This window comes from Bos indicus x Bos taurus, chromosome 22, assembly GCF_003369695.1.
Source record: "Bos indicus x Bos taurus breed Angus x Brahman F1 hybrid chromosome 22, Bos_hybrid_MaternalHap_v2.0, whole genome shotgun sequence".
Taxonomy (NCBI): Eukaryota; Metazoa; Chordata; class Mammalia; order Artiodactyla; family Bovidae; genus Bos; species Bos indicus x Bos taurus.
The window spans coordinates 46,507,370-46,521,885 of NC_040097.1; the positions used below are offsets into that span (position 1 = coordinate 46,507,370).

General features: G+C 39.4%; 1 protein-coding gene across 4 annotated transcripts in view; it reads left to right on the top strand.

The window, feature by feature from the left end:
* The window catches only part of ULK4 (unc-51 like kinase 4), a 519,962-nt gene that overhangs the window by 51,226 nt on the left and 454,220 nt on the right, over positions 1-14,516 (top strand). For all 4 annotated transcript variants that reach the window (XM_027522707.1, XM_027522705.1, XM_027522704.1 and 1 more), the window contains one exon: positions 6,038-6,116. In XM_027522707.1, coding sequence (XP_027378508.1) covers positions 6,038-6,116 — 79 coding nt within the window. The remainder of the gene's footprint in view (positions 1-6,037; positions 6,117-14,516) is intronic.

The following is a 14,516-nucleotide window of genomic DNA, read 5'->3' on the forward strand; positions in this document are numbered from 1 at the left end:
TATAGTTGATTTGCAATGTTGTGTTAGTTTCAGCTGTACAGCAAAGTCATTCAGTTATACATGTATAAATTCTTTACATTAAATATTGAATGAAGTAGGTGTATGAAATACCTGTACGGTGCCTGGTTCTTAGTGGGTGCTTAGTATATTTTGGGGGTGTGGGAGCTGTAGTTGGTGCTGTCAAGCTTAGTTTACCGTTGAGAAGCACATGAAAACACAAAGGTGAAGGTGTTTTGTAAAATGGGCCAGTGGTAGGAGAGGAATTCTTCCCTGCTGGTGAAATATGGGGGAAGCAACAGGTGTCCACAGAATGCTTTCTTGAATAATTACTCTTACACATCTTCTAATATTACTCTCCCAAGGTAAATTCTGGCATTACAAAATAGGATTTTTACATCATTTTTGAGCCTAGTAAACTTTGAGAAGAGTTGTGGTATGCTCAGTGAAAAGAAAATGACATCTAACCCTTCGGTGAGCCTCAAATTACAGCTTTGAATGGGGTGCCCCCTGCTGACTTTTAAAAACAGACACTCTTAATCTTTTCCAGGTACTACTGTTACTTGTGAAACGGGCTTCCCTGATAGCTCAGTTGGTAAAGAATCTGCCTGCAATGTAGCAGACCCCAGTTTGATCTCTGGGTTGGGAAGATCTGCTGGAAAAGGGAAAGGCTACCCACTCCAGTATTCTTGGGCTTCCCCTGTGGCTCAGCTGGTAAAGCATCCACCTATAATGTGGGAGACCTGGGTTTGATCCGTTGGTTGGGAAGATCTCCTGGAGAAGGGAAAGGCTACCCACTCCAGTGTTCTGGCCTAGAGAATTCCATGGACTGTATAGTCCATGGGGTCGCTAAGAGCCGGACACAACTGAGCGACTTTCAGTTACTTGTAAAACAGTTTTAATTTGAGGAAAATGATGGCTAGTTGAGCCCTCTGCTCGGAGTCTTATTTTACTCTCATTGTCCATTCAAATACTACTTCTTCCAGTGAGGCTTTTTCTGATCCAGGTCTTATCACCTTGACAGCATATGATTAGGGTCTTTAACTCAGCTAGGGGATAATCACTGTGGAAGTAGGTATGCTCACTCCTTGGTGGTATTCTGTATATAGGAAAATGAAATGAAAAATAATGTGGTGTAATTTTGTAAGTTTCTCTTCCCTTTATATAACGTATTATATATTTTTCATGTCATTAATTTTTTTGCCCAGGATTTTTTTGTGTGGTATGCCTCTTTTTATAGGCTATGAATATTTGATCATTTTATTTACCCTGCCCCTATTTTTGGATAGTATTATAATATTGTAAATAATACACTGGTGAACATTTTTGTGCTTAAATCTTTGTGCCTATCTGTTTTTTCTTTTTCCTCTCAGGGCAGATTCGTAGAATTAGAATGAACAGGTAGAGAGCAATAGATAATTTTTGTGACTTCTGATAAATTGCTGAAATTCTCTGTAGAAACATATCAGCCTGCGTTCCCAGTCACTTTGTATAAAAATGCCCTTTTGTTAGAACTCGTAATAGTGAACATTTATAAAATCTTACTGTTTGTTGTTCAGTTGCTAAGTCATGTTCTACTCTTTATGACCAGATGAACTGCAGCATGCCAGGCTTCCTTGTCTCTCACTGTCTCCCTGGGTTTGTTCAGACTCTTTGTCTATTGAGTCGATAATGCCATCCAGTCATCGCATCCTCTCTTGCCCCCTTCTCCTCCTGCTCTCAGTCTTTCCCAGCATAACCTTTGTCAATCAACTTTACGGAGGTATACTTCACAGATAGTGCATAATATTGTAATTTAAGAAATTTTATTTATAAAATATACATAACAAAATTTATCATTTAGCCATTTAAAGTGTATAACTCAATGGCATTATGTATATTGTAGTACTGATGCTGTGCAACCATGATCATTGTCAATTTCCAGAACTTTTTCAGTTCTAAACAGAAGCTCTTATCCAGTAATCATTAAATCCTGATCCCTCCTCTTCCAAGACCCTGATAATCTCAGTTCTTTTGTTTCTATGAATTTCCATCTTCTTGGTACTTAATAGAAGTGAGCGTATACATTTGTGCTTTGGTGTCTGCATTATTTCACTTACCTTAATGCTTTCAAGGTTCATCTGTCTTGCAGCATGGATTAGAAAGTCTTCCTTTTTAAGGGCTGAATAATATTCCGCATATGTGTATGCCACAGTTTGTCTTTTCATCTGTTGATGGACACTGGGGTTGCTTCTAATTCTGACTATTGCAGATAGTGTGGTTGTGAGCACTGGTGTGCAAATACCTGTCTGAGTCCCTGCTTTCAGTTCTTTTGGGTAATATGCCTGGGAGTGGAATTGCTGGATTATTTGATAATGTTTTGTTCAGTTTCTTGAGAATACCGTCAAACTCTTTTACACAGCGTCTGCACTATTTTGCATTCCCACCACCAATGCGTGAGGGTTCTAGTTTGTCCTCATCCTCTTCAACCCTTAGTTTTTTCCATTTCTCTTTTCTTTTCGGTAGTAGCTCTTCTAATGGGTATGAAGTTATATACAGTGTGGTTTTGATTTGCATTTCACTAATGACTAGTAATGTCAAGCATCTTTTCATGTCCGTATTGGTCATTTGTTTGTCTTCTTTGGAGAGATGTCTTTTCAGGTCCTTTGCCCACTTTTGGTTGCCTTAGTTTATTTATAGGAGTTCTGTGTGTATTCTGGATATTAACCCTGTGTTGGGTACATGACTTATCTCCCATTCTGTGAGTTGCCTTTTTGTTCTGTTGATAGTCTTCTTTGATGCCTACGTTTAAAAATTTTGATGCAACCAAGTTTTTCATTTTTTTCTTTTGTTGTCTGTGATTTTAGTGTCATAGTCAAGAAATCATTGCCACATCCAATGCATAAAGCTTTTACATTCATGTTTTTTTCTACTCTGCACTCTTTACTGGAATGTTTGTAAGTCTGAACAGGACTACCAGCCTCCATGTTTGGTGGGAAACCCAATTTCAGATTCCTCTGACCTCGGGGGTCACCACTGCCCGAAGTCACCCCTTGTTTCAGAGACAAGCCCCAGGACTCTGGTCTTCTCCAGGACAGACTTCTCTTCTGCCTGTACAGTGTCCATCAGTAGTGTGAGTGTTTCTACACTTCCTTATATAAAAGATTTTTATATGAAAGGTCCGTACACAGACACAAACTCATTTGCAAATGTACCAGAACCTCTATTCCACTCCAGTCAAATTGTCTTCATTTGCTAAGAAAAATATGATGCCGGGCTTGAAAATCATGACCATAAAGATTGGGGGCAGGAGGAGAAGGGGGTGACAGAGGACGAGATGGTTGGATGGCATTGACCGACTGAATGGACTTGAGTTTGAGCGAACTCCGGGAGATGGTGAAGGACAGGGAAGCCTGGCGTGCTCTAGTCCATGGGGTCACAAAGAGTTGGACATGACTGAGTGACTGAACTGAATTACGTTTTATAGTTTTAGCTCTTACATTTAGGTGTTTGATCTATTTTGAGTTTTTTGTTTTTTAATATAGTATTAGGTAAGAGTCCAGGTTTCTTTTTTTTTTTTAATTATTTATTTTTGGCTGTTGCCACCTGGGCTTTTCTCTGGTTGCAGCAAGCAGGGGCTCCTGTCTAGTTGCGCACAAGCTTCTCACTGCGGTGGCTTCTCTCGTAGCAGAGCATAGGCTCCAGGGGTTGAGGGCTTCTGTAGTTGCAGCTGGTGGGTTTGAGAGCTCAGGCTCGGTAGCTGTGGTGCACAGGCGTAGGTGCCCTGAGGCATGTGGGATCTTCCCGAAAGCAGGGATCAAACTCCTGTGATCTGCATTGGCAGGTGGGTTCTTTACCAGCGAGCCACCAGGAAAGCCCCAGGTTCGTTCTTTTGTGTATGTATCTCCAGTTTCCAGCACTGTTTTTTGAAAGGACTGTCCTCTCCTCATTAAATGCTGTTGGCAGCCTCGCTGATAGTCATGTTGACCACGTATGGTGAGGGTTTGTTTCCGGGCTCTCTGTTGTTTCATGGATCTATAAATCTGTCTTTCTGTGAGTACCGCAGCGTCTCAATCACCATAGTTTTGTAGTAAGTTTTGAAATCAGAAAATGTGACTTCAACTTTGTTCTCGTTTTTCAAGATTGTTTTCGGTTCCCTGGATGTTCTAGGAAGGAGTTTTATAGTTTTTGGTACAGTTTGATACTTTAATAAAGTAAATGCTCATTGTCAGTTTTTTTTTTTAAATACAGTTTCTCCATTTGTGAGTTACTTCACTTCTTGATGGATTGGATTTCATTTGGTCGGTTTCTTTCAGAATTAAAAAAAAAAACTTCTTTTAAGAAGACTGTCTCTCAGAGGCTGTGCTTCTGGAGTTGCTCCTTCCTTTGAAACTTTCTGGCTGTGGTTCTGGGGCTCAGGCCCAGCGGGCTGAATGAGGCCTCCCAGGACCTTCAGACCACACCCATCCTTGAGCCCCGGCTTGTGCGTGCTCATTCGCTCGTGTGCTGACTGCAGTTTTGGAAGACTCAGGGCAGCCCACCTCTTTCTTCTTCCTCTTATATGTGACCAGCTTGATTCTGTTTTTCAGTGAAAAAAGAATTTTTCTTTATATTGCAGGCCTGCAACTTTTTACTAGGATGTATCTTTTTACAAATTTTCCTTGCCAGTTGGTCTCTTAAAGGCTTTAGCCTTTCTTTTACTTTTCTCTGTCCTTATGATTTCTTCATCTCTATTTCATCCTTTTTCTGCTCCTGAAACTCCTGTAGGATGGATGTGGGATTTTGTATCTCTTGACTGCATTTTCTTATGCTTTCTTACTTGCTTATTGAGATAAAATCCACCCTTTCTTGGTTTTTATTGAATTTATTTTTTAGAGCTGTCTTAGGCTTACTGCAAATTGAGGGCACGGTAAAGAGATTTCCCACGTGCCTCTCCTTCCCATGCGTGTTGCCTCTCCAGGTATCAGTATCTCCCACCTGAACGGCACATTTGTTACAAATGAGGCTCCTAAAGGGACATGTCAAAATCATCCGAACTCTGTACTTTACAGTACAGTTCATTCTTAGTGTGTACAGTCTGTGGGTTTGGACACTGTTGAATGATGTGTCGCCATCATTATGGTATCATGCAGTATTTATTGGATAAGAAGCAAATTTGGGTTCTGCCTGTTCATACCTCTGACTTCTTTTAGCCACTGAACTTTTTATTGCCTCCATAGTTTTGCCTTTTCCAGAGTGTCATGTAGTTGGGATCATAAAGTATGTAGTTTTTTCCGATTGGCTTTTTTTCCTTAGTAACACACATTTAAGGTTCTTCCATGTCTTTTCATGGCTTGATAGCTCATTCTTTTTATTCCATTGTCAGATATTCCAGATATTCCATTGTCTGTATGTACCACGGTTTATTTAACCATTCACATACTGAAAGGGGTAATTACTATTTCTTTCCTTTCTTTGGCGAAGACCTTTGAAGAATTTTTACTTTCCATTGCAGTTATAAAGCACAACTTCAGTTTTTGTCACCATTACAAATGGACTTTCCAGGTAGCTCAGTGGTAAAGAATCCACTTGCCAGTGCTGCTGCTGCTAAGCCACTTCAGTCGTGTCCGACTCTGTGCGACCCCATAGAGCAGGAGACGCCAGATATGCAGGTTTGATCTGTGCGTCGGGAAGGTCCCCTGGAGGTGGAAACGGCAGCCCACGCCAGTATTCTTGCCTGGAGAATCCCATGGACAGAGGAGCCTGGTGGGCTACAGTCCATGGGGTCACAAAGAGTCGGACACGGCTGAGCGACTGAGCACGCATGCACACAGATGGACACGGCTGAGCGACTGAGCACGCATGCACACAGATGGTGCTGCAGAGGGCGTTGTGTTCATGTCTCCCTGTGTACACAAGGGAACGTTCCTCTGGGCCATACATGTGGGGGAATGTATGCTCACCCCATCCCATCCCACTTTTCTCCCATGTTGATGCTTACAGTTGTATAATGTAACTAAATGGGGTTGATTTCCTTGGTCCTAACTCTCCACTTCAGAACCCATTTTCTCTCTGTTTACAGAAGGGCCAAGATCGCTCGGATGATTGGTTTACTGGCCTCACACACATCTGAGCTCCAGGAAAATGCACCTGTTATTGAGGTAATTTGTTTTATTACTGAAATGCTATGAATGGAGAGAATGTTCTCAATTTTAGAACATACAGCTCTCGTGGGTGTTCACTTAAGTGTTTTTCGTGGAATGTGGCAGCCGCTATAAAGTAACCTCAGTAGACCGTCACACTTCAGCGCTGCCTCTCATTTTCAACACTGGCAGTTTTTGAGGGTGGTGTGGTGGAGTTACATGGCTTCAGGGCTCTATTCATCGTGATTTTAACAATTTTTGGATAAAGCTTGTTTCATTAACTAGATTTCTTGGATGTCTGCCGCTGTTAATTTTAAAAAGTAATAGTGTGTATTTAGCTATCTAGGAAACTTTTGAATTAACATATACTATATTGTGAATTGTTTCTGTTGGATAAGGAGGGATTTTCAAAGTAACTTGAAATTGTGTCAGGTACTCCTTTCTAATGCCATCTGTTTAAAAATTTGTTACTGCTTACAAAATTTTTGTGTTGTGTTGTTCAGTCACTGAGTCGTGTCTGACTCTTTGAAATCCCGTGGACTGCAGCTTGCCAAGCCTCTCTGCCTCTCACTATCTCCTGAAATTTGCCCAAGTTCATGTCTATTGAATCCAACAAATTTTTTAGTTCTGTAACAATCGAAACAACCCCTAGATGGCACTCAAACACAGGAAACAAAGTTTACAAGGTAGCCACCATTAAGACCAATTGACTGTAGCAATTGAGACAACCACTAGGGTACGCTCAAACACTGGAAACAAAGTTTTTACAAGTGAGAACTTGAAGAAGAAATAAGCTTGGCAGGTATAGGTCACTTTGTTTGTCGTTTCCCTGTTTTTTTTGGTTTATGCTGCATGAGATGTGATTCCGGTCCCATTTTAGATTAAGGAAAGTCATGACAGCCTCTTGAGAACAGTGCAGTCATTTCAGGAGATGAGGATTCCTGTGAGGCCCATCTATGACCTTAGGTTCAGAACTCTTGAGACGAGGTTTCTGTAGCACAATTGTGTGTTCATATGTAGTTTTCTCCAGTATGTTTCAATAAAACTCGTGGTTGAAGATCCTGTAGGCATTTTAAAGGCATAGACCTCATTTTATTTTATTAATTTTTAAAATTTTATTTTTTTATTGAAGTATAATTGGTTCACAGTGCGTCACTTTCAGGTGTCCAGCAAAGTGATTCAGTTCTACATGTATCTGTCTATATCTCTTCTTTTTTCAGATCCTTTCCCCTTATAAGTTACTACAAAATACTAAGTATGGTTTTCTGTGCTACACAAGTAGGCCCTTGTTTGTTATCTATTTTATATGTATTAGTGTGTGTATGTTAATCCCAAACTCTTAATTTATCCTCCTCCCCTTTCCCCTTTGGTAGCTATAAGTTTTTTTTCCCCTTTGTCTGTGGGTCTATTTCTGTTTTGTACATAGGTTGATGTGTATTATCTTTCTTTTGAAAAGATTCCATGTATAAGTGATATCATATGATACTTGTCTTTCTCTGTCTTAACCTCACTTAGTATCATAATCTCTGTCTACCCCTGTTGCTGCAAATGGCACTGTTTCATTCTCTTTTTATAGAACCTCATTATTCATCACTGTAATCCATGGTGCCTAGCCAGCCAAGTAACGTGTGTACATCTGGTATTCAGTCCCTGTTAAAAGATTTAATAAATGATTACAAGAATGGTAGGAAAGTGTGGCAGTATAATTTGTTATCAGGAGACAGAAGAGATGGATGGAGAAAAATCTATTTTACTTTTCTTATGATACAGTTTAAGTCCCTTCCATCTTATTCTGCCATCACTGGCTACAGAAAAGAGCTAGTTGCGGTCTCTTGTATATATTTAGAAGCATTTATTAACTTCTTCCTTATGTTTTCTACAGAAAAATATAGCCAGCTTCTTATACTTTTCCTCCTAGGCAACACATTTATCGCCCTGAGTTTGTTGTGGTTCTTATGTGTAATAATTTACAATAAATATTATGATATTATGTTACGTATATTTAAATCTTAAACATGCAGTGGATATATTTTAGGAAATTAAATATAAAACCTTAAGATTCAGAACTGGAAAGAATATTAACAGATACTCTAGTCTGATCCCTTCATTAAACATTTTCATTATGGAAAATCTCAATATACATAAAAGTAGAGAGGCTGAAATACTGAGCTCACTTCCAGCAGTTACTGACATTTTACGAATATTGTCTGTCTGTCGTCTTACCCTCTCACTCCCCTCCCTGTCTCCTCCCTATGTCTCCCCTTCTCCCGTTACAGTTTTATTTTTGTTTGTTTTTTGGTGGTGCTGTGTGGCCTGCTTGTTGGATTTAGTTTCCTGATCAGGGATTGAACTCCAGCCCCCAGCAGAAAGTGTGGAATCCTAACCACTGGACTGCCAGGGAAATTCCCACCCCCCAACCCCTGGTATAGTATTAAAAAAAAAATCTTAGACCTCATACTGTGCTCATAAATGCTCTAGTATATATATCTAACAGAAAAGGCTTTAAAAAAATACAGCCACCACGCTGTTACCACGGCTAACGCCATCGCCAGTGGTTGCCTAATACTGAATACCAGTCAGTGTTCCGATTTCCCTGATGTCTCACACATGTCATTGTGTATTTTTTCATTGAACCAGGACTGAAACAAGGTCCGGTACTGCATTTAGAGAACATCGACTATTAAGTCCCTGAATTTCAAACATTTTCCTGTTTTTTTTTAGTGCCATTCATTTATCAAAGACAAATTGGCACTTGTTTTGACCGGAGCTGAATTCCATTAAGTTTTATTCTCTCCTTGGTGGTCTTCTCTCACCTGTGTTTCCCATGAACTGCTTAGATATGGAGACTTGCTTAGATTCAAGTTGTTTTATGGAGAAAGGGTAGGAATTCTTCCTAGTTGGTGCTCTGTGTTTCCTATTGACTCACAGGAAGATGCATATAATAGTGTCTGGCTAGTGATAGTGTGATTGGTCACTAGCTTCAAGTGTTGTCAACACTATGATTTTGAACTTTTCCATCACTCTTCAAAGTTCTAGCCTCTATCGATGATCAGTGCCTAGTGGCATTAGTCCTTCAGGGTTCCCAAAATGATAATTTTTTTCTTTCTATAATTCCTTTCTCATTTACAGCTGGTATTAGAACTTTCCCATCTCGGCTAATTGGTTATCCAAAAATACAGTGTGTTTAGCAAAGGCAGGATGAATGATTGTCTACCTTTGTAGACCAATATTCAGAATAATACGTTGTGCATTAGTAGTCTTAATTCTGTCCAGTCAGGTTTTTTTTTTTTTGTATGAAGAAATTATGGATTTACATATATATGTTTGTATATTCAGTCTGCTGTAGGCATTAGTCTTGTGGACTGAGTTCCGTCTCAGTCCAACAGGAGCCCGTTCGAGTTTGCTCCTTTCTCCTTTCTGCGTGAGCTGATCATTGTCTCTGATAACTTAGTTGCTTTCTGTCAAGAAGATTTCACTATTCTTGGGAATAGTCAGCCTTAGTTCTGAAGTCAGTTCTACAGGAAACCTTATTTAATTCTGGCTGACAGTGGTGCTTAGAGAACACAGTCTGGGTCTGGGTGTTACTGATGCTGGGATTGTCGTTTCTTCTAGCTAGGAAATGTTCCAAAAGAGAAAAATCACAAGTTCACTCGTACCCGTACTTTCAGTTCACAACTTTTCTATTTAAAAATTCAAGCGCTCTTGTTAGAGGCTGAAAACCTTCGTTGGTCATGATATCAATACACTTACCTTCTTTAACCGGTAGTTAATAAGTGGTTTAAAAGTAATAACCATATTATTAGTAATAATAAAATTACAAAGTGCTGTTTAAGTTACTATTATTACTTTTTGGTCCTGGGGATACAATCTACTGTGTTTTCAGATCAATTCAAATAATCTTGTCACCAATTTGATATATAATTATATATATATTTCCTTTTGTGTTACATATTTTGGGATTATAGACTCAGGGATTGCTTTGTGTGTGCTTTTTGGATTAAAGATGGTAATTCTCTTTTTACTGAAGTGTTACAAACATACAGAAATGTGCACTAAACATAAACTTCATGCTCAGTGAATTGTTGCAAAGTGGAAGCCCAGGAAACTGCTCCTGGTTCAAGAAACAGAGCATTGCCAGCTTGCCAGGACACCCTTCGGGCCTGATCATGATCACTGATCTCTCCCTCTGCCGTACCTTCTGATGCCACAATTACTTTGCCTGTCACTGAGTTATATTTAAATGGAATCACATGGCACGTGGTCTCTGGCTTCTTCTGTTGCATGTCATGTGTATGAAATCCACCCTCATCTTAGGTGTCTCATTCCCTTTCGTTACACCGTCACATTGCTGGTGATGGACATTCGGGTTGTTTGCCATGTTTGGCTATTACAGGTAAATCTTTTAAAAACAGTTTGATGCACTTATGTGAGCCTTCTATTGGATAGACCTAGGAGTTAGCGTTGCTAGGTCATAGGATATGTGTATGTTCAACTTCACAGGGTCATCTAATCTGTTTTCTGAAACAGTTGTATAGCCTTAAACTCCTTTCACCAGTGAAAGAGAGTTTTCAGTGCTCTGTGTTTTCATTAATTCTTGGCCTTGGTATAAAATCATGTTAAATTAGCATTTACCAAGTTCTTTATTTTTAGCCTATTTTTTTTAACATGAATGAGTGTTGAATTTGATTCTGTGACATCTGTAGAGGTGATTGTATGGGTTTTATTCCTATCTCTATTAATAGGTAGGTTATATCAATGGCAGTCCTAAAATTAAACCACCCTTGCATTTTTAGAAGGCCTTCCACTTGTGATGTATTAACATCTTTATAATGCTCTGTTGGATTCTCTTTGCTCGTCTTCTGGATTTCTCCCCCCTGGTTTCCCCCCGACACTAAGTTCTTGAAAAGCCCACGTGAGTTGCCTTGGGCGGTGTTGATAGTTGTCTGTTTGCTTTCTCTTGGTATCATTAAATTTGATTCTCTAGTCCCAACGTTTCCTATAAATTTTAAGTTAGGTCTAGAGACTTGATGGATTCAAGTTAAATTCTTTTTAGAAAAACTATCATAGATGATGCTGGGTCCTTCGTATTTCATCGTGTCAGGAAACATATGGAGTTGGAACGTACTTGGATCCTTCGATTAAAGAGGTGATGCCAGATATCTCCTTGGCAGTGTCACTGTCACTGCCAAGTTGGGGGTACAGTAAGAAAATAACTTGAAGAGTTACATGAATTGTAACTGACCTGTTTTAACCTTTTAGTTCATGACACGCTAATCAATGTATTAACTGTCACTAATTCCCACTGTGTTTTCCTCTTATTTTCAGCAGACTGATTCACTTAGTCCATTGTGTATGCAACTGTTTTATTGCTGTTACTGTTTGAAAATTCATCTAGTTTTCACATTTATTTTCCTTTTTATGTCCTAATTTTTTTTGGTAGGATAATCAGTATCTTATGAAATCATAACTTACGGGTATTGACTCTCTGTTATTCAGCGTTCTACTGAATTGGTTTTAGACTTCTTTTTTAAAGCTTTTTGTTTTGTATTGGAGTATAGCTAATTAACAATGTTGTGATAGCTTGAGGTGGACAGCAGAGGGACTCAGCCAGACATATACATGTATCCATTCTCCCCCAAACTCCACTCCCATCCAGGCTGCCATATAACATAGAGCCGAATTCCCTATGGTTTTAGATTTGAATTTTATGTTAAGCGGTAGATACATGGTGTTTTGAAGCATTATTCAGCTTAGGTCTCTCTGAACATTGTGTGCCTGTGGAACTCTAAACGCAGGACATGATGAACTGTATTTACAGACAATTGACTGTTCTGGCATGTATTTGAAAGGTTGTGGTATAGCGTGTCCACTTTGGGCTCTTGTTCTCTGTTATGCTGCACACTTGCACCGCTCCCCCGGTGCCTTGCATGCTGCAGCTTTTCATTACTGAAACAGCTGCACACAGCGAGCTCTGCCATGGTCCTTATTTCCCACAATCCTCATTTCCAACATATCACTTTTTGGAAGAACAAATGATACTTGTTCCACTTTGTGGGATGTACATGTTTCATGTACATAAATGAAATTATTTTTACCTAGAGTTTTCCCCATGTACTGTCTATTATACTTTTTTTTCCCTACTTATAAAATAGCATATGTTTTTTGAACTATGACAACTTAGCTACTTAGATTACTTGGAAATCCTCCCGAAGCAGCAAAAACAAAAAAAATCTAGAAATACAGGATAAAATGTAACAAAGACTTTTAAAAGACTTAGTTGGATGTCCAGGAAAGTAAGGGAGATTCACACAAGTCAGAAACAGGGAGCTGAAATGTGAAATGGTAAGACTTTGAGGCTATCTGAGGCAGGGTAGGGTGGCGGTTATTGTCATTGAGTTTTGTGATCTGGTGGAACTTGAGAACAGAAGCTGAGGCCTTAGGTTGCCCAGCAGCAGTTAGTTGGAACTAAGGCTCTTGAAGAGCTACACCTTTAGTTAAGAACGGGAATTTGCAGGAAGCATAAGAAAAGGAGCAGTCCACTTATCTACACTGGGAGGTATCAAGGAAGCTTGTTGATTTTATCTTTAGCTCTAGAAAAGTTTAAAGTTTTTAATGGAAATTTGTAACCAGACTTTTTTGGGTTTTATTACTGTTTGGAGTGTGCGTTTACACTTCTTTCCAGGTGAGAAACTGACATAAAAATCAAACCTGGGTTGGAATTGTGGTTCTGGTAATGGATGAGAAGCTTCTGCCAATAATGATAAGGAATCTAGACAGAGTATAAAACAGAAGTAGGTAGAAGGTGGAGGGGATGCCCAACTTGGAAGAAAGGAAGCTGACTGTGTGAGCTGTGTTTTCAGCTGGCTTATCCTCCGGCTGTTGCTCCAAGTAGAACCCAGCAGTCTTCCCAGGTTAAGGGACTGAGTCCCATTTCCTAACTTGGTGGGACTTGACTTCCAAACTCTTAGATCCCCAGCTCTGGGCAATTGTTGAAATTTCTGCTCCTCTTTGACCTCTCACCCTACTGCTTTCTGCGGGGCTCCAGGGAGTGTCACTCAACACAAACACACAAACACACAGCCTCCAAGTTAGCCGGAGACTTCAGAACACTTTGGAAAATTTCCAACAATTATCTCATCAAACATTTTTTTCTAGCTCATTCTATAGTTTATGTGTATATTATGTTGTATGTACACATTGTATGTGTTTTTGCATTGTATGTGAAATAAGGTAATGCTGATGTAAGGTGAAATGTGATTGCTTAACAGATGGTATCATAATCTCAAGAGTGTCCAGTAAAAAAGTAAGCAAACAGCTATAGCTAATTTGGTCAGTAGAAGAAATGCAATGCAATTCTGAACTCAATCAAAAGTAAGTTGGGAAAGGAGGATTAAAGGGAGAAAGATCAAATGGGGCAAATAGAAAGTGAATAATAGCAAGATGATAGACTTAAACCACGTCACGTTAATAATTACATTAAAGTTCAGTGGCCTAGATACTTCATTTAAAAGGCACAGGTTGTCATACTGGATTAAAAAGAGAAACCTAGCTATATGAAGTTTACATAAGACATTTAAATATGAAGATAGACTAAAAACACGGAGAAAGATATACCATAGCAACACTATTAATAAGAAAGCTGCATGGCTATGTTAATAAAAAGATAGATACTGAGGGAGTAACACTAGAGATAGAGATAGGTGTTTCATAATAGAAGTTTCACTGAATTTTGTTGTTTAGTCCAAAGTCATGTCCCACTCTTTTGAGACCCCATGGACTGTAGCCTGCCAGGCTCCTCTGTTCATGGCATTTTCCTGGCAAAAATACTGGAGTGGGTTGCCAGTTCCTTTTCCAGAGGGTCTTCCTGACTCAGGGATTGAACCTGTGTCTCCTGCATTGGCAGGCAGATTCTTTTTTAAAATAATTTTAAAAAATTTTGAATTGGAGGACAGTTACTTTACAATATTGTGATGGTTTCTGCCATACATCAGCATGAATCAGCCATAGGTATGCATATGTCCCCTCTCTCTTAAACCTCTTTCCCCATCCCACCCCTCTTGGTTGTCACAGAGCACTAACTTTGGGTTCCCTATGTCATACAGAAAATTCCCACTGTCTGTGTACTTTACATATGGTAATGTGGATGTTTCAGGGCTGCTCTCTCAAATCATCCCACCTTCTCTCTCCCTCACTGTGCCCATAAGTCTGTTCTCTTTGTCTGCATCTCCACTGCTGCCCTGTAGATGGGTTCATCAATACTATCTTTCTAGACTCCATATATAAGTGTTAATATACAATATTTGTTTTTCTGACTTACTGCACTTTGTATAATAGGCTCTAGGTTTGTCCACCTCATTAGAACCGACTCAAATGCATTCCTTTTTATACCTGAGTAATATTCCATTGTGTATATGTACT